The sequence below is a fragment of the Pseudorca crassidens genome, chromosome 19 (assembly GCF_039906515.1).
Source record: "Pseudorca crassidens isolate mPseCra1 chromosome 19, mPseCra1.hap1, whole genome shotgun sequence".
Taxonomy (NCBI): Eukaryota; Metazoa; Chordata; class Mammalia; order Artiodactyla; family Delphinidae; genus Pseudorca; species Pseudorca crassidens.
Genome location: NC_090314.1, coordinates 10,072,218 through 10,097,434, shown reverse-complemented (window position 1 = coordinate 10,097,434; position 25,217 = coordinate 10,072,218). Strand labels below are relative to the sequence as shown.

The 25,217-nt window shown below is 41.6% G+C and overlaps 2 protein-coding genes across 4 annotated transcripts in view; one reads left to right on the top strand and one right to left on the bottom strand.

The window, feature by feature from the left end:
• The window catches only part of STX8 (syntaxin 8), a 251,695-nt gene extending 230,530 nt beyond the window's left edge, over positions 1-21,165 (bottom strand). For 2 of the 3 annotated variants that reach the window (XR_010937415.1, XM_067715433.1), the window contains exons 1-3: positions 21,023-21,165; positions 14,047-14,146; positions 8,754-8,848 (exon numbers count right to left, since the gene is read on the bottom strand). Coding sequence is in view for 2 of the 3 variants with exons in the window: in XM_067715433.1 (XP_067571534.1) it covers positions 8,754-8,848; positions 14,047-14,146; positions 21,023-21,039 (212 nt within the window). In the remaining variant the exon portion in view is untranslated. The remainder of the gene's footprint in view (positions 1-8,753; positions 8,849-14,046; positions 14,147-21,022) is intronic. The other variant, XM_067715432.1, reaches the window with a different exon arrangement.
• A 658-nt stretch (positions 21,166-21,823) lies between these two features.
• The window catches only part of CFAP52 (cilia and flagella associated protein 52), a 36,281-nt gene continuing 32,887 nt past the window's right edge, over positions 21,824-25,217 (top strand). Inside the window, exon 1 of the mRNA XM_067714869.1 lies at positions 21,824-21,960. Coding sequence (XP_067570970.1) covers positions 21,882-21,960 — 79 coding nt within the window. The 5' untranslated portion in view covers positions 21,824-21,881. The remainder of the gene's footprint in view (positions 21,961-25,217) is intronic.

Genomic DNA, 25,217 nt, shown 5'->3' with positions numbered 1-25,217 from the left:
TCACGGTGGTCAAGCGTTTTTCCTAGACACTAATACCCTAAGATACTCTTCTAAAAAAGGAAAAAGAGAAAGAAAAGTTTTCTATGTTGCCCCCTTTCTTCCACGTTAATGAACACCTACGAACACACCTGGAATATATTTTGTAAAGGGCTACTTCACGCAACAGATTTGCTCTAAAAAGCTGTTACCATCGGCTCATTAAATACATTGCATGAGCTTTAATTCTCAACAGAATTACAAAGAAATAATCATATTTTTATGTGTTAATCTACTAAGCACGCTCGACTAGGAGTCCAAAGGCCAGCTAGTCCTATTTTGATCCTTACCTACGATCCTGAACCAATTACTTCACCTTTTTGAATTTGCTTCTTCATGTGGCACCCAGATCATCTCTCACACCTCCTCCGGCACGATCCATGGCCACAGTTTTCCTGGTTCCAGTAAAAGGGAGACCACTACTTTGGACTTCTGGATTTATAGATACTTGTCCTTTCAAGAGGGCATATTAAACCCTGCATTTAGGTCCCAGAAGTTTGAGAACTTGGCAGAATCAAGTAAGTTTCCCTGGGTGGGAAAACCACGGCCCAGTGAATCTACTTTGGTTGATCATTTTGAATAGAAAAAGCTGGCCAGCTAGCAAAAAAAGCAAATAAACCCATCAAAAATGTTCCCCAGTAGCAGATATTAGTTAGAAAAATCATAAATCCCCCCCAAACCAATGTAACTAAGGAGTGTTAGTGACTTTGACGACTTAAAAAATAATAATGGATACATTCTCTCAACATTCCAGAACGCCACGCTTTCCTGAGAAAAATGACTACCATCGCTTTTCCGTTTCCTGCTTGACTACAGTCATTAAGAACCCATCTTGGAAACCGTGAAGTAGCAACTGTAACTAAGAAACAGTGAACTTAAGTCCTTCCTCTGTACTAATAAAAGGGCCAAATATTAGCCTTCTGATCAATGCAACACCAAGAATAAATATCAATGTGTTTCAAATCAGTGGCAAATTGTCAATAAAGCAGAAGCCTCTTCTATCTAAAAAAACGCTCCTGGGGGTGGGGAGAGACAGAACCTGTGTCATGAATTATACAGGACAAAACTGAATTTTAATCATGGAAAACTATTAACTATATCACAATGCTGATTAGCCTTGTCTTCTGTTCTACACTCAACCTACTCTGGCAATCTGTGGTTTTGTTGGGATTTAGTTATCCAACCATCCAAGCGAGCATAAGCTGAACGATAATCCAATATTATAATTAAGCACAGATCTGACTGGCTCAGGGTTTAAACATAAAAAGTAAAATTCCATATCATTAGAAGATGACTTTGGAGAAGTTTCTAATACTCTTAGAGTAAGAAAGATCTTTCTAGTCAAGAATGAAAACCCAGAGGCCATGAAGGAAACACTAAATCTGGCTCTATAAAAATTTTAAATATCTGCAAAGTAAAATTACAAGTGACAAATTAATAGTGGCAAATTTTAAAACAGCAAAGGATATAACAGGGCATAGAAAAAAGAAACAACAATAATGCTAATCAAATGAAAAAAAATGCAGTTTCACATTAGTAAAAGAAATGCAAACTGAACCATGCTATCACTTTCACCCATCAGGTAAGAAACTACGACAGGGCGGTTCTGGAAAGGGGCAAGGAACCAAGCACTCTCAGACATCCTTGGTGGGAATGGAAATGGGTTCAACCAATTGCCACATTGCCTTCTATATACATAACAAAATTTAAAAGGCACATTCTTTCAACAGGAATTTCTCCTACAGATATATTCACATGTCTATACAAAGATGTAAGAACAAAGATGTTCACTGCAGCATTATTTATAATAGCCAAATATTGGAAACATTCTGAGGTCCGTCAATAAGGAACTAGCACACCTCTACAGTGGTATGTTTTGCAGCCCCCAAAAAAAGAGAGAGAGAGAAGAGGAAAGCTCTTTATGTATCGATGATAATGATAATTAACATTTCTGAGCACTTACTAAGTGCTACATAAGTTATTTGGTATGGAATAATCTCCAAAATAGTGTTAAACAAAAAGAAGCAGCAAAGAGCTAAACAGTGAATAGTATGCTCCCACTGCATACATTAAAAAAAAAAATCTAGGGCTTCCCTGGTGGTGCAGTGGTTGAGAGTCCGCCTGCCAATGCAGGGGACACGGGTTCGTGCCCCGGTCCGGGAAGATCCCACATGCCGCGGAGCGGCTACGCCCGTGAGCCATGGCCGCTGAGCCTGCGCATCCGGAGCCTGTGCTCCACAACGGGAGAGGTCATAACAGTGAGAGGCCCGCGTACCGCAAAAAAGAAAAAATAAATCAGAGAAACATATATGTTTGTATATACACTTAAAATTTATGGAAGAATACAGAAAGAGTTGCCTCTAAGGAAAGGGAACTGGGGATTCAGGGTGTAAGGGAGACTTACTTCCCATCCAATATTGTTTTGGACTGTTTGACTCTATCAAATGCTAATTAACAAAAAATTTCAGAACCAAACGTATAATATGATCCCTCTGTAGTCAAAAGCATTTTATATTTACATGTGTTTATATTTGTTCATGCCTAGAAAAGTCTGTGATGGCAGGTACCAACCACTAACACATTAACTATGAAAGAATGAGCTGGAATAGGATGGGGATGGAGAAGAGAGAGAAGAGTCATTGGTTAAAAATAAGAACTATAGGGCTTCCCTGGTGGCGCAGTGGTTGAGAGTCCACCTGCCGATGCAGGGGACATGGGTTCATGCCCCTGTCTGGGAAGATCCCACATGCCGCGGAGCGGCTGGGCCCATGAGCCATGGCCTCTGAGTCTGCGCGTCCGGAGCCTGTACTCCGCAACGGGAGAGGCCACAACAGTGAGAGGCCCGCGTACCGCAAAAAAATAAAATAAAATAAGAACTATACAGGTAGAAAGTACTTTTTTAATAAAAACAATAAAGGCAAGTTTTAAATTTAGCAGATATTAGATATAAACTAGTTGAGAATAAATTAACAAAGAACATCAATTTTAGGAGCAATAAAACTTGGTGATTATGTTTTGAAGATTATAAGTGAAGAACAGAATCACAGACAGCTGATGCTAGGAGAGGCATATCCAAGTCTCTTGTTCTTCTGACCAGGAAACCAGGGCCCTGGGCAGCTGGTAATGACAATAGTGGGCTAGAGCCCAGCTCTTTCCAGTCTAAGTCAGGGCTTTCCTACCACCTCGTGTGGGGCTTGACCACCAAACGTTCCAGGGGCTCCTCCATCCTGAGGCCCCAGTACTGCTCACTCAACTTTGCCACTTCTTAGCATCCTGTTAATAACAATACTGGTAATATTAATTCAGAATATTCACAGAGACTCCCTGTAAATCCGGGACAACTGGAAAACTGTCCAGTTAGGAACACTCACTCTACCTCTTTGTTCTGTTTTTATTTTAACCTATTAAGAGACAGAGCATAAGGAGATGGGGGGAGGGTAGAGGAGGTTGAAGAGGATAGATGCACAGCCCTTCTGCATAGCACACTTACTATACAGAAGTTGTTGTTAACGAGAGGTCAAAGAATCGTCTGGGCAGTGGTGACACTGCACGGATGTGGTCTTATGGTAGTTGGAGGAAGCGACGACAGGGTAAGGAAGGACAAGTAGAACACAGGGCACACAGTCAGTGGCCAGAACTGGGACCTCCTCTTCCACCAACGTGGTGAATAACCAAGGAAGAAGGTCAGAGAACAGACAAATAAGGAAACAGAAGAGCTAGCTACCATAGTACTTTTTCATCGGCTAGGCTGATGTTACATGTAATTAATTATAACCAGTTCATGGCAATGCAACACTGCAAATGAAACTGGGTCCTGATTTCGTATCACCAATACCCATGACCAAAGTGCCTCAGCCCAGTTTCTCTGCTATAACCTGGGAAGCACTTCCAACCTACGACGGAGTGGGCTGAAGATGGTGCTGGACCCAGGGGACGCCCCACCCCCACTCTAGCTCCTGGAGTTTCTCCTTATTTGGTAGAAGGCTTAAGAATTTAGGCAAGTCTTACGTGCAAATTAATTGCTCTGGAGAAGCATAATTACTTCCCACTGCTGCAAGAAGGGCTGCACAGAGACAGTTTAAGGTCCCAGAGGCCAGAAGATTTTTCGGGCTCACATAGTACTTCATCCCTTTCATTTTACTATTTTTTTTTTTTAAGTTAACAAACTCTGCTGAATATCTATTATGTACCTGACCAGGTCCTTATCTTCCTCAAAGCACTGATCGATCATATTTTGCAAGTAGTATCTTAATACTATCACTATCTGTGTGCTTTGATATACCCTTCCTACTTGATTATAAACTCCATAAAAGGACTACCTGTAAATTCTCCAAGATGGCTGTAATTTTAACAATGATAAAATAGTAAGTAGCAGCTAATCCTCGAGGAGGGCTTACTTTATGTGAAACACCTTCTATGCATGTAATTTAATCCTCCCAACAATCCCATAAGCCGGGTGTACTTTGATTATCCCTATTTCGCAAATGAGAAAACAGGCACGAAGAAGTAACTTGCCCACGAAGGGTTAATAACTATCTTTTATTTAACACCCACAATTATGGGGGTGGCTTGTCCTGTGAGATGCTTTAAATATATTTTCTTCAACTTTCACAACAACCTGCAAAACAAGTATGATTATTCCTACTCTACAGATGAATGAAACTAAGGTCAAGAAAGGCTACGTTGCTCTCTGGCCTTGGGGAAGTGATGGAGCTGGTCTTCCACCTCAGTTCTGTCTGGCTCCAAAGCCAATGTTGTTCCCAGTATTCCAACAGTGCCCAGACTTTTGGATTTCATGGAGAAGTATTTCCAAACAAACTGCGGGGATGGTGATGGGGGGATTTATATAGACCAATTTTGCCATCTATGGACATTCCAAAACCCACAATAGACAAAACTCTCATCTACTTTTACTATCATGATGAAAAAGCAAGCAGATGTTAATACCCAAAACTAGGGAGAACCATGTAAACAGACTATAAATCAGAAAATTTCTACTGAAACAAAAATTATCTTGTCCTTATTTTTCTCTCAATAGCAGACACCAGTGAAAACTGTCATGGCCAGGTGCAGTGTTTTAGAACCACTTCACCTCCACTGGAGCCCTGAGGGGCTATCCCTAAGATCTATCCAATGAGCCTCTCCACACCTACATGTATCCAGGTTTGTTACACGGTGATTGGGGCATCTATCCTGCCATCTACCTATCTGTCTACACATCTTTTTTTCCCCCAAAAATACAAAGTGGAGCAGAGTTATTTATGGATTAAAAAAAATTATTTCTAGAGAATTCCCTGGTTGTCCAGTGGTTAGGACTCGGTGCTTTCACTGCTGGGGGCCTGGGTTCAATCCCTGGTCAGGAAACTAAGATGCCACAAGATGTATGGCACAACCAAAAAATAATAATTATTACTATTTCTACAGGACTTCTCCCAAGAGACCAAAATACCTTTTGATACTGAACCTCTCTGTAAAGTGATTTTTTAAAATTCTTTTTAAAGTACCAGAAGTGTTGCCTTTGAAAAACCCAACAAAAAGACAAGCTTCATTTAAAGCTAATTCTAAGAATAATTTTAGCATTACCTGAAATTTCCTATGCGCCCTCCTGTAAACCCACCTTTTCTCAGCTGGTGAGGCCATTATAATCCCCATCTCCAAGAAGCACCGTGAACAGAAGTTAATGTATTTCAGCAATTTTCAACTCTCTGGCTGCAGGACTTTCAATTATGAATTGCAAGTTAACCAATTCGAAAGCACGCCACTTTCATTTTAATTTCACATTTATTCTTGCCAGAGAAAAATACTTTTTCAGGAAAGAGCAGTAACATCTTAGGCCTAACCTCCCAGAATTTAACTGTTTGGAAGGCATTTTCATAGGACTTATCTTTCTGGCAGCTCCTAGTGTTCTCTGGAAAACTTCACGAATGCAGAAAGGCATAAATTTATTAAGTAAGGTACCATAAACTCAACTACCCAACACAGTAAGGAAATGTGGCTTTCAAATATTCACGTTAAAAAAGTCACCCAACATTAATTATGCCTCAAGAAAAAGGATTAAAAAGTCACTCTCCCGGCGATTTATGGACACAAATTTTTCTAAGAATTACAACATCATAAAGTATACCTAATAAACCACGGTGAAGACTGTTTAATCTTTCTGATGATTAAGAAGGGTCTTGAGGATTTGCATTATAAACAAGATTTGTCTTGGCATTACAGCAACATGCCAAGCAACAGGGAACTCTAGTTGAAGGCAGGCCACGTGACAGTGGACTGTATTCTATCACTAAAGTAGAATTCAGCTTTGAAACAAGTGGCTTGGGCTGCCCTGGTGGCACAGTGGTTGAGAGTCCGCCTGCCGATGCAGGGGACATGGGTTCGTGCCCCGGTCCGGGAAGATCCCACATGCCGCGGAGCAGCTGGGCCCGTGAGCCATGGCCGCTGGGCCAGCACGTCCGGAGCCTGTGCTCCGCAACGAGAGAGGCCACGACAGTGAGAGGCCCACATAACGCAAAAAAAAAAAAAAAAAAAACAAGTGGCTTTGGGTTCAGACAGCCCTGCGTTGGAATCCTAGCTTTCCACTTCTTAGCAGTGGGGTCTGGGCAAGTTACTTAAGCTCTTAAATATTCTTCTCCTCGGTGTGAAAAAATTCCTCTGCTGGAATGCTGTCCTTTCTTTCCAACTTCATCAGTGACTTGAGGTGCAAGTTTGCTTCGGCCTCAATACCTCTTTTGTAAAGAAGGTTCAGCTGCCTCCTTTCCATTCTATCTAAGAAATGGTCTCCCTGAAAATACAGAGGTTTATGAGCGCCCCCATGGGGTGGGTTATCTGAATTCCATCCCTAGTTTTGGTTGCAGTAGAAATAGACCCAATTATTTGAAAAAACTTATTAGATTTTAAAGAAAGCTGTTATATTCCAGACGAGTTTTTGATTTCTCCTGGGAAATTCTAAATTATTCACATGATGGTCCTTAAATATTTTCATGAATGTTTCATATTTTCAGAGTAGTTAGTACCTCTGGTGTTTTCAGATGCCTGGTGTTTCATTCAGCAAATTCTGAGATCACCACAAAACCAGAGTCTATGAAATTTCAAAGTATGGTCAGACTGCAAGCATTCAGAAAAACAAAGTCGATTATGACTGTGGCGTGCTTGGCACACCCCATAATTAATAACTAGCAGAAATTATTAATAGAAAAAAGTAAAAGCTATTAATTTATATCTTCTTGCCCTATAGGCTTAGCACATAAATATTATAAGATGAGTAATAATCAGTTACCTATCAGCAAATAAAGTTATTAATATTACACTGGGAAACAATATTTAACTACGTTTCTAATACATGTGATTTAGGTAATATTAAAATGAGTTTGCACACCTTGATCCCATGTGCAGAATTCCAAGTACTTAGTACTGAAAGTGGAGAACACAGTTCTGCCAACTTGAGGTCTATATATTAAGTCTTGTGCATTTTGATAAAATAAAAACTCCTTATATAATAGACTGTGCAGTAACAAATGATGCCAGATGGAGGGTAAAGTTACAAACTAAACATATCAGAATATTCTAACTGTGTCAAAAATAAGGGCCCAATTGTTTACTGAAATTAAACTTATATTTAAAACCTTAGTGTTTTAATAAGTGCACACTGGAAACCATGCAACTATCTAAACCACCCTCCCTGGTGACATACAGTGGTGATACTTGGAGAAAAATATTTTTTAAAACATCTTCTATTGTTTTACCTAAAAAGCTATATTCCTACATTTTCCCATGTTTAAAATTGGGCAATAACAACCATTTCCCGAGACACCAAAGTCTGGTACAAACTAAAGACAAAAAGGTAAGAGAGGGCCAGTTTGAGGTCAGTTTTAAACTCGGATTTAAAGGATTAGTTTATGTAACAGGTCAAGTGTATTTTCCTAAATTGATCAGATTATGAATTTCTTAAAAAAAGAAAAGAAAGAAAGAAAGAAAATATTTGGGGGAGTTCTCTGGTGGTCTAACGGTTAGGACTCCACACTTTCACTGCCGGGGCCCAGGTCGGATCCCTGGTTAGGGAACTAAGATCCCACAAGCCACTGCATGGCGCGGCCGAAAAAAAAAGAAAGAAATATTTTAATTCTCGACATTGTTGGTGGGAGGCTGAGGTGATGACATAACTTGCTTCAGGCAAGTGTTTCCTACCCCACAAAACTCCCAAAACAGGGGTACTGTCTGGACCACTAGAACAATAAGGCAAAGAAGTAACATCTCAATAATCTACATAATTGGGGGGAAAATGCATCGTTTCTACTGGTACTGGCTTCTCAGAAAAGAAAACGAATCGTTCAAAACTCTGGGAACTACAGAAGCAGAATCACAACTCAAGGGTGTCATGGAAGTTCTCCTGCTGGACCACCTTCAAGGCAGTCTAGACAGGTAGCAACATGGGGCTCAGTGTAAATACAGCACTGACAGAAAGCATGAGCTTCCTGCACTATTAAGGTTACACCCAACTAAGTTAACTCCTGCCGCGTGTCTTGCATCGCCAGCATATTCACTGTAAAACATGTAACAGATGCTTAAAATAGAAATTGAGATTATAGGCAATATTTTGGAAACCAGGTCTTCCTCAAGCTGTGGAAAAATCTGGGTGGCCCAGATTCCTTCCTTTCTTAAAATAAGACTGCTTGTCCTCCCACTCTAGCAAGAGGTGGAAATGTTTACATGGATACATCTGATGTGTTGACACAGCTCTTAGCAATAAGTCCTTCAAAAGGGCGATCTTTTCCTTCAGTTTCTGCAACAAAGCTCTGATTGTCACGGTAAGCTGAAAAGAAAAGAACACAGCCTGAGAATGCTAGTCCAGAGGTGTGAGGTCTCCTAAAAATATCATGTAAACGCTGCTTTACAAACCATGATTCAATCAAAGAAGGGCTGCAACGACCACCTCAGGGCTGTACGGAATCTTAACAGTCACCTGTGCCAGCCACCCACCTAATGCTCACACCCAGCCCTATGACCTGACCAGCTGGTAAGCCGGTCCACACCTGAACCCTGACATTGACTGGAAACTGTCACTTTGCCCTCACAGTCAGCTGAATTCTGTCCCTTGAGCATCTACCCTCGGATCCTATTGGTCTACCTCGGAGCCACGCAGGAAACTGCATGTCCCCAGTCTTTGTTCACCAGCAAAAGCCCCACGGTTCCCTCAACCATGCTGCAAAGAACAAAACGTCAAGTCCCACTGCCATCCCGGCCACTCCTCCCTAAACACACTGGTACACTTACAACCCCTTAAAAGTTTTATAGCTGGGTGTCCTTTTTATACAAGAGGAGTGTTGACCACATGGGACTCTTTTTCCAGGAGGTGTGAATTTTCTCCAATTTACAAACTCAGAGTAAAGTTTTGTTTGTGACCCTAAGTGCTGCCTTTTTAAAGGATGGTGGAGAGGTGGGGAGGAAGCCTCTTAGGAATTTAAAAATATGAAAAATAGAATCGCCCATGTAAAGTAAACATAGTCAACCACAGATATAATTGGAGATATGTTTAAAAAGGCACTCTCACAAGTTTGCTACCTTGTTAAAAGAAGCAATTATACAACTGCAGTGGAAGCAGGGGCTCTCTCCTTAGATTAGCAGGGTCACATAAGGAAAATACAGCGCAACAGCAGAGGCTGGCCAAGGGCTACACACATCAAGCAACCCTCAAAGGTCTTACCAGCCAAGAAAAATCTCACCTTAACTATTCTAATACCCCTGGGAACCACAGAAAAACCACCCACAACGTTTATGGGGAAACGCCAAGGAAAGCAGATCCCTCCTCACTCAAGAAGTAAAGAGCAAAACAAACAAACAAATGAACAAAAGAACAACACACACACACACACACACACACACACACACACACACACACACACACCCCAGGTCTAAGAAGAATCTACGAAATTAAAGATCAAAAGCATTCAACAGATGAAAGAATATGTAGCCATTAAAAAGTATGACTGGGGACCTCCCTGGCGGTCCAGTGGTTGACACTCCATGCCTCCAATGCAGAAGGCGCTGGTTCAATCCTTGGTCGAGGAACTAAGATCCCACATGCGGCGCAGCATGGCCAAAAAAAAAAAAAAAAAAAGTATGACTGAAATCTATATTTGTTAACATAGAAAGATACCCATCATAATTTATTAAAAGAAAAAGAAATCAAGTCATAAAAAGGAGTGTCATCCACATAGAGAAAAAACAACCCAGGACCTAAAGACATCAAAACATCACGGGTAGTTATCTCTAAGGAGTGGGATTTCTTAATATTTTATAAGAAAACTATTACTTTCATAATCAGAAGAAATGTCCCATTATGATAATTTAACAGAAGCTTTCCAAAGCACAGAAAAGGATGGAAAGCCTAATTCATATTTTAAGCTAACACAACTCTGGGAACAAGCGCTGACAGAGATAACAGAAAAAAAGAAACCACTCGCCAATCTCCCTTAAGGATTATACATGTAAAAGTCTTCAAAAAATTTTAGCAAAGCAAATTCAGAATTACATTAAAAATGACAACATACCATCACCAAGTAGAATTTATCTGAGTAATTTAAGAATAGTTTGATGTTAGAAAATCTAATAATAAAGCTAACAGTGTTAATTACTAAAAACAGACTACACATATGATTAACACAGCATGGGAGAAATTAATTAAAAACAAAACAAAAACAAAGAAAACTAAAAATCAGTCAGTGCTGCCTTAACTACAATATTATTTAACTTTGGTCTAGAAGTTCTAACCCACATGATAAGACAAGTTAAAGAAATACATAAGGGCTGGAAAGAAGGAAATGAAATTATCATTATTTGCAGACGGATAACAGTCTGTTTGGGAAAGTTAAGAGGATCACCTAAAAGATGACTAGAAACATAAAGAATTCAGGATGGTGATTAATCACAAAACGAAAAAATCGAGGGCATTCCTAAATTCAAGTAATAGGGAGAACTTTTAAAAATTATTTTAAAACACCATTAACAATATCAACAAAATCTAAAAAATATCTAGCACAGTGCCTGGTGTATAGTAACTGCAGGAAATACTGCTGATGGAATGAGTGAAAGGAAACACTCAATACAGCAAAAATGTAAATGCTCCCCAGTTTAGTCTATAAATATACTACACATCTACCCAAAATCCTATTTGGAGTCCTTTTATTGGAGAGGAGATGGTAACTGAGGCACAGCACAAAATTCTTTTTTTTTTTTTTTTTGCGGTATGCGGGCCTCTCACTGTTGTGGCCTCTCCCGTTGCAGAGCACAGGCTCTGGACGCGCAGGCTCAGCGGCCATGGCTCACGGGCCCAGCCGCTCCACGGCATGTGGGATCTTCCCGGACCGGGGCATGAACCCGTGTCCCCTGCATCGGCAGGCGGACTCTCAACCACTGCGCCACCAGGGAAGCCCCCCAAAATTCTTTTTAATAAAGCTATGCAAAATTGCTCTAAAAGGAGGATAAATGAAGGGAAATATAGAAAGATCATGGATATGTGTAACTAAGGGGGCCTTAAACAACTAGATATTAAATCTTTACAAAAAACTACAAGAGTATGATGCTGGCAGTTACCAATGGCTTCATTAGTGCAACAGAACAGAAGGTCCAGAAACAGTGCAGTTGTGTAAGAACTTAGTGAATGAAATATGGACTATTTCATATTTGGGGGGGATTAATAATTTAGCAAATGGGAAAAAAATAGATGCCTACAATACACGAAATGAATTTCAAATATTATAAAGATTTATGTGTTTTAAAAAAAGATAAAAAAGAGGAAAATTTAGATTATTAGGCAAAGTACTTCTATAATCCCTGGGTGTGAAAGGCCTTTCTAAGCAGTATCTCCCCTTCTCCTATAAGAAAAGGCCATAAATAAAAAGAGTGATAATTTCAAATAAAATTTTTTAAAAGTGTATACATATATTTTAAAGTCATTTATAAAATCAAAATCCAAATTAATAGAAAAAATATTTGCACCAAATATGCCAGATCAAAGCTTAACCAAAGCTCAGTTAACATATATATAAGGAACACTTGGAAATTAAGAAATAATAAGCTAGGTTAAGGACATGTATATAACAGGCAATTCATAAAGGAAGAAATACAAACATCCAATAAATACATGAAAAGATGTTCAATGGCATAAGTGATTTTAAGAATGCATATTGGGCTTCCCTGGTGGCGCAGTGGTTGAGAGTCCGCCTGCCGATGCAGGGGACACGGGTTCGTGCCCCGGTCCGGGAAGATCCCGCATGCCGCGGAGCGGCTGGGCCCGTGAGCCATGGCCGCTGAGCCTGCGCGTCCGGAGCCTGTGCTCCGCAACGGGAGAGGCCACAACAGTGAGAGGCCCACTTAAGGCAAAAAAAAAAAAAAAGAAAAAAAAAAGAAATATCAAATCACTATGCTGTATACCCAAAACTAATATAATATTGTAAGTCAATTATGCTTCAATTAAAAAAATGAAGACACTAAAATATTTTATCTCACTTATATAAGGTTGGCAAAAATTCAGAGAATTGACAGCGCCCTCTGCTGGCCAGGCTGTGAAGCCAAAGGTGACAACTCCTGTGGAGGGGAATTTGGCAACAGGTAAAAAAAAAATCACATATGCCCTGGTTCTGAGAATTCACCCTTAAAAGAACCTTCACAAATACAAATACAAAAAAAAAAAAAAAAAAAAATCACAAAGCTATTTATTGCAGCATTATTCATAACTGCAAAAGACTGGAAACACTCTAAATGCCCATTCTTAGGAGACAGGTTAATGAACTAGAGTATACACAATAGAGGACTATAAGGCCCAAAGAAAAACTGAGAAGATCTCAGTGCATTAATATCTCTATCATATATTATCAAGTGAAAAGAGCAAGATACAAAAGAGTAACTTTTGTGTCAAAGGAACAGAAATGAGAATACACACACACACACACACACACACACACACACACCTGAATGCCTACTTCTGCAAGAAGTCACACAGGAAGAATAAATGAGAAATTAATTTTAAAAAAGGTTACCTCTAAGAAGCAGGTGAAGAAGGCATGGAAAAGAGTGGGATGGGGACAAGACTTTGAGTATACCTTTGTATATAATATTGACTTCTGAACTATGTAAATGTTCTACATATTAAAAATTGTATCAGCAAGGGTAGGGAAGAAAAGCAAACCCTGAAAATGAATATCAATAGATACAAAGGAGACCATAAGACACAGAAAAAAAAGAAACAATTCTAATAGCTTTAGAACAGAATAACCTCAGTATCCTTAGGGGGATATTCTAAATTTAAAAAAAATAATAATAAAGACACAAACTCAAACTTTACTTATTGTCTGTAGTGGCCCTTGTGTAATGATTCTGAAACTACTTTCTGTAAACTCTAAGAGAGACCAAATGAGCAAAAACATATCAATGCTTCTGGAAACCTGGGTTCTCACTGCAGGAGAAGGAAGGAAAATACTAATTTAGAATGGGGAAGTTACAAAGAAACCTGTGAATGTTGGATTAGAATCAAAAGTATTGGCATGGACTCACGGTTTTCTAAAAACCATATATCCTCGCCAAATCCCACCATTGTTTTTTACAGCCCACAAGCGAAGGATGATTTTTTACATTTTTAAATGTAAAATGTAAAAAACCAAAAAAGTTTATTATCCTTTTGTCGAGAATGGGTACTCAAAGAGGTGAGAACTTGGCCTCTTGTCCTGCAAAGCCTGACAGATTTACCATCTGGGGGAAAGTGTGCCAACCTTGGAACTACACTATGAAATTGTTAGAAACTTTTTAAGGTAAAGTAGGAGAAATTATAGAGATGTCATGCTTCATTTAGTCCTAGTGATTAAATAACTATTAACTGATTGGTTGTAATGTCAATTCGACATGTGTAAGCATAAAGGCCATTATACACACACATACACACAGAGTCAGAAAGGGGAGGGTTTTCAGACCTCAGAGCTCAAACAAATCATTTGAAGTACTCATTCCTGGTCTTACCTTGGTTGTATTTTCACCATTTCTTTCATACTGATTTCGTTGTTGAATTTTCTCAGCAATCTCTTGTGCAATTTGGCAGGTAGAATCGTAGGTGGAGAACCTGCATCAAAGTCATAAAGGGAGAAAAATGTTGAAGGTTCTTTAAAGGAAATTTCTGCATAATCTAAGTTTCAGTTTGTAATTCTAGTCACAAATGCAAACAGGAAGGGAGGATGAAAATTGTAAAAGTAATGGCAACAGGGGTTGAATGGTACTTAGTACAGGCTGGGCTCAATTCTCAAAGCTTCCTTTGTAATAACTCACTTAATCCACACAAGAACACTGGGAGGTGGGTCACCATCCCCATCATACATGTGAGAAAATGAGGCACAAAGAGGTAGAGCGACTTGCCCTATGGGTACCACCAGCTGCAAACCAAGGCTGCCTGGCCCTGAGCCTCTGCTCCTAGCCACTGTGCTATCTGACCGCTGATAAAGCATACAGATTCGTTCATTCACAAAACATTCAGCAAACATTTCTGGAGGGCCGCCTCTGTGCTGAGTACTGCTCCAGGCACTGGAGAATAGAGCAGGGAACAAAATGGACGAAGTCCCTGCTTTCAAGGAGTTTAGCGAAGGGAGAAAGGCATCAAACAAACCAAAACATAGTATGTCAAGTGTTGCTATGGGCTAAGAAGGAAAATAAAGCAGGATAAAGGGATGGAGAGTGGCAGGCCAAGTGAGCAGCTATTTGGGGAAGAGCTACACAGATCAGCAGGTAAGACGATGCTCTGAGGTCAAAGGACACACACCCACCTGACTCCTAAGCTTACCAGAATTCTCTCAAAGCAGGTCCTGAGCTTCTATTTGTTATTCAACAGTGTTGGGGGTTTTGAAGGATTCACAATCAATCCCCAATAGTCCCTTATTTTTTCCTTCGCTTACAGCCTTTTTATCTGTTTTACAGAAAATACTTAAGTGTGTACACACACTTCATCTCTCCTAAAGGCAGGGACTATGAATATACGATGAACCTATTTTCCAGGAGTGCCCAGTAAAAAATATTAAAATCTGCTGTTTAACCTAATGTTAAACACCAAGGCGGGAAAGCCACGGGGTGGGGTGGGGATGGTGGTGTGCTGAATTGGGCGATTGGGAATGACATGTGCACGCTGATGTGTATAAAATTGATGACTAATAACAACCTGCTGTATAAAAAAATAAATACAATTAAATTAAAAAATTAAAAAAAAACTAATACTAAACTTTCTTTGGGTTATTTGTATGGAAATACGTTAATATAAATGTTTCAGACATTACATGAAATTCCTAAAAATCTTATATGTTCTGGTATAATGTTATAAGTCATAATTCTAGTTATTACTTTAAAATGTATATCTCAGAAATAACTAAATTTCCTTGTCAATTGCATTATTATGAACTTTCATCAAATCTTTAACCGTGGTCATTTTTAAGTCTTTTGTCATTTACAGACAGTTCTGGGTGTACTCTGATGCTTTTGCAAAAATGTTCCTATAAAAGGGTTTCATCTTCAAGGAATTCATGGAAAAGACTCTGACAAGTACAGGTTTCTGGTAACTGACTATACTGCTGAACTGAATGAATAAGCATTTTCAGAACTCTAATGGAAAACTGATGAATTCATAAAAGTGTTAACAAAAGATCAAGATGAAAAAAGAATTAATTACATGGGACTGAGTGAACTGATGAGGATGATTATAATTTTTGTGACTTTCTGTTTGAATAAAAAAAATGTTATGTAAATTTATGTAAAAAGAACTTAATGTAAAACAATGCCACTCTTCTCACTTATTTTCTCTTGTTTTGGAAAATACAGATATTTTCTGTTAAAAACATGATTTATACTGACATGCAATAGGTTGATTATTGTTATTATAAATGAATTAATAAATATTTTTAAGTTTCAAAAAAATATTAAAATCTGTTTAACCTAATGTTCCAATTTTTGTCTGAAAAAATAAGCAATCCATTTCTTAAAATCTCTGAATTCCCACATATCACTTGAACAATGAGGCGACCTGGCAAATGTCTTTGAATGAAGGAAAAATAAACAATCTCCAGTCGTTTCCCTTAGGAGTCTTACTACAGTGATTACAGCTACGGCTAACAACTGAGTACCTGATCTGGGCCAGGTCCTATGCTAAGAGCTGTACATTTTAAATTTAATAAGGATCCGATGAGGTAGTATAACTGAGCAGAACCCTTTGGGGCCTTCCTGGAACAGATCCCCATCCCCTTGTCCTCCTCCTGCCTCTCGTCTATGGAAAAGCTTTAGTCTCCTAGGGCTTCCCTGAGTTCCAAAGAGTAAATTTAATCAGAGAAGTGAGAAGCAGGAAAACAGTCAAGCAAAACAAAATAATAATAGTTTAGCCATTAAAGTCAAGGACCTTTGGTTACTCCTCAAGGGCTGTAGATAATATTCTGAGCCGTGTCCTTTGAGCTGCTTTGCAGATACCGAAACCCCCGCCGGGTGGGAGAAGTAACTGTATGCTGCCCAAAAGGCACGTAGACCCCAGACCAACGGGAAACAGAAAGTGACTCCCAATTACCCCTCCACCAACCAATCAGAAGAGTGTCCACGAGCTGATCACGACCCCACAACGCCCCTCCCTCACCCGTTTTTTTTTTTTTTTTTTTTTTGCGGTACGCGGGCCTCTCCCTGTTGTGGCCTCTCCCGTCGCGGAGCGCAGGCTCAGTCGCCATGGCTCACGGGCCCAGCCGCCCCACGGCATGTGCGATCTTCCCGGACCGGGGCACGAACCCGTGTCTCCCGCATCGGCAGACGGACTCTCAACCACTGCGCCACCAGGGAAGCCCCCCCCCCACCCTGTCTTTAAAAACCTTTCCCTGAAGGCCGTCGGGGAATTCAGATGTTTTAAGCACTAGCACTAGACTCCTTGCTTGGTGCTCTGCGATAAACGCTGCACTTTCCTTCACCGCAACATTGTATCAGTAGATTGGCTTTGCTGCATGCGGGCGAGTCAACCCAAGTTTGGTTCGCTAACAGTAGGATCCTTGGCAACTCACCGCTATAATCTAAAGTAGCATCATTCATATACATATATTCATGCATCCCAAAAGACAGCAGGTGATATAAGACAATACACAATTAAGAAAGTAGGAGGGGAGACTTCCCTGGTGGTCCAGTGGTTGAGAATCCGCCTTCCAACGCAGGGGATGCAGGGGTGACCCCTGGTCAGGAAATTAAGATCCCACATGCCGTGGGGAAGCTAAGCCCGTGGGCCAACAACTAAGACCTGAGGCAGCCAAAAGTAAATACATAAATATTAAAAAAAAAGAAAGAAAGAAAAAGGAAGTAGGAGGGAGGCTGATAAGAAAACCTGGGTCCTAGTCCCAGCTTTGCCACATTTTCCTCTTTTTCCCTGCATGTTGTCATCTATGAAAAGAGGTTCTGAGGTCTGGCTCTGTGGTCCCAGACCACACATATGAAAATCAATAACAAGGTACAACACACCTCCTGCCAAACGCGGAGTATAAATGGCGAGTGCATATTTCCGGAGCTCGGAAATGAGAGAAATTACTGTTGGCCGAGACAGATCTGATAAGGCTGGGCCACGAGGTTACACCTTGGGCTGAACCACAAGGTCAAAGCAGGCCTCTCACTCCCACAAGAGGGAGGAGCACATTCTAGACAAGGTGAGAGGCACAGGGAACAAGCAAAGATGAAAGGGAGGGTAGGAGCCTGGCACGGTCGGCTGAGTGGTGGTCCTGGGTAGGAGGGTAAAGTATAAAATGGTACTGATGAGTCGAAGCTAGTTTCTGCAGAGCCTTGAACAGCAGGACAAGCTTTGACTTTTAGCAGAGAATTTGAGAGGTGCAGGGGATACTTGTACACATAGAGTGAGGCCTGGAAGAGGTTACACGGAACGCTGATGCCCAAACCCCAGATGTCTTCCTCATCATCCTCACGCTTTCATTTGAGCTCTAAAGAGCATTTCTGAAGCTTTGCTACACAGTTGAATCACCAGAGAAGACCTAAAAAAAAAAAAAAAAAAAAAAATCCCGGCTCCTACCCCAGGCATCATTCTGATTGAATTGGCAGGGGGTTTGACCTGGACGTGAGGAGTTGTAAAGTTCCCCAGGTGATTTCAATCTGTAGCAAAGCTTGCGAACCGCTGGCCTAGCTGTAATGGGCAACCTCATGATGGCATCAAGCACACAGGTACCTAAAATACTAGTTTAGGAAAAGTAACCTGAACTCCACGTACATAAATCACTGGGGGGATGAGAGAAGAGTGGCAAGAGACCAGTAGAAGACTTCTCCAGCTATTCAACGCAGTAACCAGCCACCAATATTTACTCTCTGTAAGCCATAAGGCTATAAAGGATTGGGCTACGGCAGAAAAGAAAAGAAAAAAAAATACTGGAGATGAGTGAACAATCTGATAGGAAGAGTGAGGAAAAAGTAGATGATTAGAGTTTTTAGGCCTAAGAGGATGGTGATGCCATGACAGAGGCTGTGGAACTGGAACAGAGAGAAAAAAGTGGTAAAGCTGATTAACTTTAGCAAAGAACCCATTCAGAGACAGTCACCACCGGCTGTTTCTATTACACAGTGAGCTTACCACTGGCTTTGATATGCCATTAAGAGAGTGACAGCCATATTCCATTTCTAAACAGTAGAACGCTACTCAGGAGTAAAGCATCACTGAGCTATGCTATTTCAATAGTAGGAAAGCAAAGCTGTAGTCAAGTCTGTTTTATAGATTTTTCCAAGTCCTATTCCATACTCCTTTCTGCTCCCGTGAGCAGCAACCTACTTTGCAAGGAAGCTGACCTAGCACAGCACAGTCCCTCATTGTTTCACTTTCAACAAATGAGAAAGCTGCTGAGTCAAACTACTTGAGAGGAACAGGAAAACTTATCAGTGCTTTTTCAACATTAACTGTGGAAGAGGCCCGGGGTTCAGTGATAGCTTCTACCAACCTAAATAGATACCCTGGGGCCTCTACCTTATTGCTAAGCTCTATTTCCTACCTTATGTGTAAAATGAGGGAGTTAGCTTCCAGGAAGTGGAGGGCAACTTAGCCCTTGGACCCAGTAGTTCCACTTCTAGGGAGTGAGCCAAGGAAATAAGAGATGGAACAAAAGGGCAGTCTTTGTAATTAAAAAAAAATAAAACCCAAAAAATCCCTCACATTTTTTAAAGGGTACAAAGAGGGGAATGATTAAATCATAGTGCATCAAGGTCATTCATATGATGCACTATTAAGCACCATTAAAATTGTGTCTTCAGGGCTTCCCTGGTGGCGCAGTGGTTGGGAGTCCGCCTGCCGATGCAGGGGACACGGGTTCGTGCCCCGGTCCGGGAAGATCCCACATGCTGCGGAGCGGCTGGGCCCATGAGCCATGGCCACTGAGCCTGCACGTCCGGAGCCTGTGCTCTGCAACCGGAGAGGCCACAACAGTGAGAGGCCCGTGTACCGCAAAAAAAAAAAAAAAAAAAAATTGTGTTTTCAGTGAATATTTAATGATATGGAGGAATGTTCCCTGTTTTGTAAAATATACAGGGGTGTGTGTATATGTATACACACATATATATAGACACACACACATATATTATACAAAGTAATGAATTCATTTTAAAAATCAACAGTGCCAGGCTTCCCTGGTGACGCAGTGGTTGAGAATCCGCCTGTCAATGCAGGAGACACGGGTTCGAGCCCTGGTCCGGGAAGATCCCAAATGCCGCGGAGCAGCTAAGCCCGTGCACCGCAACTACTAAGCCTGCGCTCTAGGGCCCACGAGCCACAACTACTGAAGACCGTGCCTAGAGCCCGTGCTCTGCAACAAGAGAAGCCACCGCAGTGAGAAGCCCGCGAGTAGCCCCCTCTCGCCACAACCAGAGAAAAGCCCACGCGCAGCAAAAAAGACAGAGCGCAGCCAAAAATTAATTAATTAATTTAAAAAAATCAACAGTGGCAATTATTCCAAATGATAAGAGTTAAAGATGGGGGTTTTTTCCTTTGCAAATTTTCAATATTTTCTAAATTTTCTATCGGGGTGTTAAAATAAGGTGAAAAAAAATTAGTGTTAAATCAATTAAGCCATTGGCCCAGATAATCTAGATCCCAGGTAGATTAACTTTGATTTTTCAAAGTTAATCTCTTAATATCCAGACTATCTGCAACTTAAACAATAAACTATGTTACAAGTTACTAATATGACATATTCTCCAAAAGAACCGTGTTGAGCTATAGCATTTTAAATTAGTAAGCAAAAAGCTCAAGTCCAATACACTATAGGAATAGGTTCCTCGTATCAGAACTTGTGTCTTTCATCATCCAGTCAGTCCTTGGGACTTAACTGTTGAATAAAAGGCCCTTATCACCTATTGTTTTACTGCAGAAGTTGCTGCCATAGAAAGTCTTCGTGGTACTAAAATACCTTATCAACGGCATAATTTCCCTCCCAGATTCCTCTAAGTTTTTTGAAGGGCCCACAAGATCTAGATGCTAGCGCCAACTGGTTACTAACTCGCTGATGACCATGAATTCTGAACCTCGGTTTCTCCACCTGGGAAATAAGAAGGTTCACCAGATGCACTGGCGTTCCACAAAAAGGTCACTCGGACTTCACTTTCGCAGGAGTCCAGGGAAGCCTGCATCAGTCATCTCCACAACCACGATGGGCGGGAATCCGGGAGATGCAGCCAAGAAGGGCTAAAGGAATGCTCAGAGATTCGGCACTGGAACTCAGCTCCTCAGAGGTCCGCCGGGTCTCCCGCCCCGGCCACCCCTGTCAAGACCGAGGGTGTCGGGATGCGGCAGAGCCCAGCCCCTCAAACCCCGTCCCCGGCAGCAGGGGAAGGGGCCTTGCTCCCCTCCCCTCATCCCGAAAGGCCTCCAGCCCTAATGCCTAGCGACCGCCCGTTCCCCAGCAGCACGGCCTCCCCCGGGACGGTCCGCGTGCAGCCTCCCTCTCCCCGGGCTCACCAGGGGTCCGGGGCCATGGTGCAGTCTCCACCCACTCCTCGGACACTTCCTGCTCGCAACAGCTGACTACGGCGGCCCGCGCGGCTCACACCCCGCGGCTCGACCCGTGCGCGACCGGAACCTGAAGTTTGCACAGTGAATATACGTACCCCAAGGCCTCCAAACTGTGATGAAGAAAGGAAAGCGCTCCCCCGGGGAACTGTAGGTTGGAGCAATCGGGTCCCACTAAGAGACGCGAACAGTTGGGTGCAATTAAAATAAAATTGTTTTTGAACAAAATCTAAGCATTTTTCCCAGGTAGGTGGGAGCCCCTCAAGACCTCTAGCAGTTACTTAACATTTTATCCTGCTTAAAACAAAAACAAACAAACAAACAATGGATTGTGGTGATAGTTGCACAACTATATAAATTTACTAAAGCCCACTTTAAGTAAATTCTCTATATAATTTATACCTCAGTATAGTTAAAAAAACCTTTTTGTCCTGCTTCAAACATGGGACCCAAAGAAGTATCAATTATATATTGTCTTATAGCAGCCTTCCCATCAGAGGCAATTCTTCAATTCTTAAATGCCATTAGGAGCTTAATTATATAGTTACCCCAAAGGTCACACACTCTTTACATGGGACAGGAGGGAATTAGTTCTGTGCATTTAGTGCCCCTTAAATTTCCAGAGAAATACTAGAAGGTAGAAAGAACGGCTCTTTCCGTTTGCAAGAGAGCAAAAGGACTCGAACTCCTTCGGCTGGGTTTCAGCGCAGGCGTTGATCTGGCGCGCATGCGCAAGTCCGTTACCATAACGACCGGAAGACGCTGCACCTCTGGAGGCTGAGAGTAACGTAAGCGGAGTCTCCGGGTGATGGAGACCCAAACTTCGCCCAAGGATGAGGTGGCTGAGGTGGCCGAGCTGGAGCTTGAGGCCGTGATCGGATTCAATGGTGAGACCTAGAGCACGTCTGGGTTGGGCGGTTTAGGAACCCCAGGGACACGTAGTGCAAACAGGGAGAGTGAGACCCCAGGTAGCACCTGGAAGGCAGCTTGGGACGCTGGCATGGGCGAAGCACTGGGGACCCAGAGAGCTCCTCCTCCCCAAAAGTCTTAGAGAGTCACATCCTCACTCCAAGCCTCAAAGAACGGGATGGGTTTTGCCTAAAAGGAACGAAATGCCTCCTCCTCCTTAAGGATAAGTAAGTGTGACTTGAAAGCCTTCTCCCAATAGTCAGCTCTCCCCTGGCTCTAAGCCCCACACAACCCGCAATACTGCCTGCCCCTCGGTAACCACCTACAGAATCCGTGTAGGCCCCTGGGACCACCTTCTGATGTACTAATGAGAAGGGGCTGGGGGGGAGGGGGGATTCTAATGGTGAGGATTTCAGTCCACGACAGAAGGCGAAGAGGACGCCAGGGGGAGCTGGAGAGGAGAGATGCTTTGGTCAGAGGAGGCCTGGTTGTTCTGCCTAAATCTGACTTATGACCCCCTCCTATTTGCAACATGAAGGGGGGAAATGCTGTTTGGTTTTCTGAGAAGGATGAAAACAAGCAATGGGTTGCATTTTTTAAAAAGCAAACTTTTTATGGCTGAATAATATTCCATTGTATATATGTGCCACATCTTCTTTATCCATTCATCTGTCGATGGACTACTACTCAGCCATAAAATAAACGTACTGAGGTGGATGGACCTAGAGTCTGTCATACAGAGTGAGGTAAGTCAGAAAGAGAGAAACAAATACCGTATGCTAACGCACATATATGGAATCTAAAAATAAAAAATGGTACTGATGAACCTAGTAGCAGGGCAGGAATAAAGAAGTAGACATAGAGAATGGATTTGAGGACACAGTGGGGAGGGTAAGCTGGGGCAAAGTGAGAGTAGCATTGACATATATACACTACCAAATGTAAAATAGCTAGTGGGAGGCAGCAGCATAGCACAGGGAGATCAGCTCGGTGCTTTGCAATGACTTAGAGTCGTGGGATAGAGGCTCAAGAGGGAGGGGATATATGTATGCATACGGCTGATTGACTTCGTTGTACAACAGAAACTAACACAGTATTGTGAAGCAATAAAGATCTATTTTTTTAAAAAAAAGCAAACTTTTAGGGCTTCCCTGGTGGCGCAGTGGTTGAGAGTCCGCCTGCCGATGCAGGGGACGCGGGTTCGTGCCCCGGTCCGGGAGGATCCCACGTGCCGCGGAGCGGCTGGGCCCGTGAGCCATGGCCGCTGGGCCTGCGCGTCCGGAGCCTGTGCTCCGCAACGGGAGAGGCCGCAACGGTGAGAGGCCCGCGTACTGCAAAAAAACAAACAAACAAAAAAAACAAAACAACAAAAAAAAAAAAGCAAACTTTTAAAAAAGTGCATTGTGATGCCTGAAATCTTTAAAATTGTGGTAATGTAGACACAGAACAATCAAAGGCTAAAGTGTTAGCACATTCTAGGACTTGGCTCTTGAGTCTTCGTTTTAGGTTAACAGTCTCTGATAGAAAGTGGGCATTTAGTGCATCCAGATACCGGCCCTCTTTAGAGCTGATCACCAGGTCATTGGTAAAGGATGTGGATGACCTGCTATGAGGGCAAAGGGTCACAATGGTGACCAGCAGAGAGCCCTGCTACTGAATTTGTGCTGTTTTGTGGCACTCAAAGACCAAATACATGGTCAATTATACCTCAGTGTCTCCCATGGCAATTATCTCGGCCTTTCAAAATTGAATAAAATTAATTGAATTGTTTCTACCTTCTTGATTTTGTGACAATTTATATTTTTTCAGAGTCAAATATGCATTTATCTAGAACTACTCTATGCCAAATAGTATGCTGTGCACTGAGAATACAGTGTAATACAGGGGTAAATCCATGGCCATACTTAAGAACAAGAATTTAGAAAATTGGAAAAATACAGCGAAACGGAAAAAAAATCAGCCATCATTGCATTTCCTAAAGATATCACTGTTAAACTTTTGGTATGATCCTTTGAAATATACATTGACCTATAAATTTTTTCCACAAAAGTGGTCTCATGCTGATATATTCTCTTATAATCAGATTTTTTTTCCACCTAGGGTGCCATGCAAATCTTTCCTTAGCAGTAAATGTACTCTATGCCATAATTTTAATATAATATTCTGTTGCATAGATATGCCCCAATTTATTTAACCAATGTCCTGTTAAAAATTTAGTATACCTTACATTTTTTTGCATTTATTTTTAAATGCTACAAAGAACATCTGCATAGCTAAATCTTTCAACTCTTTAACTTTTTCCTTGGGATAAATTCTGAGTACAGCTTAAAGAATTTTGATGTATCCTCCAAATGCCATACAAAATGTATACCAAAAAGACATATATGCGAATGGTTATAGTAGCATTATTTCAAATAGCTAAAAACTACAACCAAAATGTCCATCAAAAGTAGAAAGGACTAATAAATTGGTATATTCATAGAATGGATCACTCTGAAGCAATGAAAAAGAATGAACTACATACAGAGGGCAGAAAAATCTGTCCGCGGTTGGCAGAACTCACGGATGCCGAGGGCCGACTGTAGTACACACTTCTATGTAAGGAACTCGCGCATCCGCGTGTTTTGGTATCCGCGTGTTTTGGTATCTGCGGGGTTCCTGGAGCCAATCCTCCACCGATGCAGAGGGACCGCTGTAGTGCTACACGCAACAATGTGGATAGATTTCACAAACATAATGTTGAATGAAAAAAGCCAGATGTGACAGAATACGTACTGTACAGTATAATTCCATTCATATAAAGTTCTAAGATGAGGAAAATTAATTTACAGGAATAGAAGTCAAAGCAGCAATTACCTTTGGGGAGATGTAGCCTGGGAGAAGGCAGATGGGAAATGTCTGGGGTGTGGTTATAATCGGCTTCTTGATCCGGGCTGTAGTTATATGGGTTTGTTGGTAAAAAGTGACTGAGTTTCCCGTAATTTTGCCTTCAACGCAACACGTTTACGTAAAAAGGCTATACTACTTGTCGGAAAATAACCAAAGTTTTATGAAAGTGTGGGAGAAAGCTTCTATTCTAGGTTTGAATGGGGTCAAAGGTTAATTCAAGTAGTCTCTTTTTTTTGTTTTTGTTTTTTTTGGCTGCATTGGGTCTTCCTTGCTGCGCGCCACCTTTCTCTAGTTGTGGCCAGCGGGGGCTACTTTTCATCGCGGTGCGTGTGGGCTTCTCACTGCC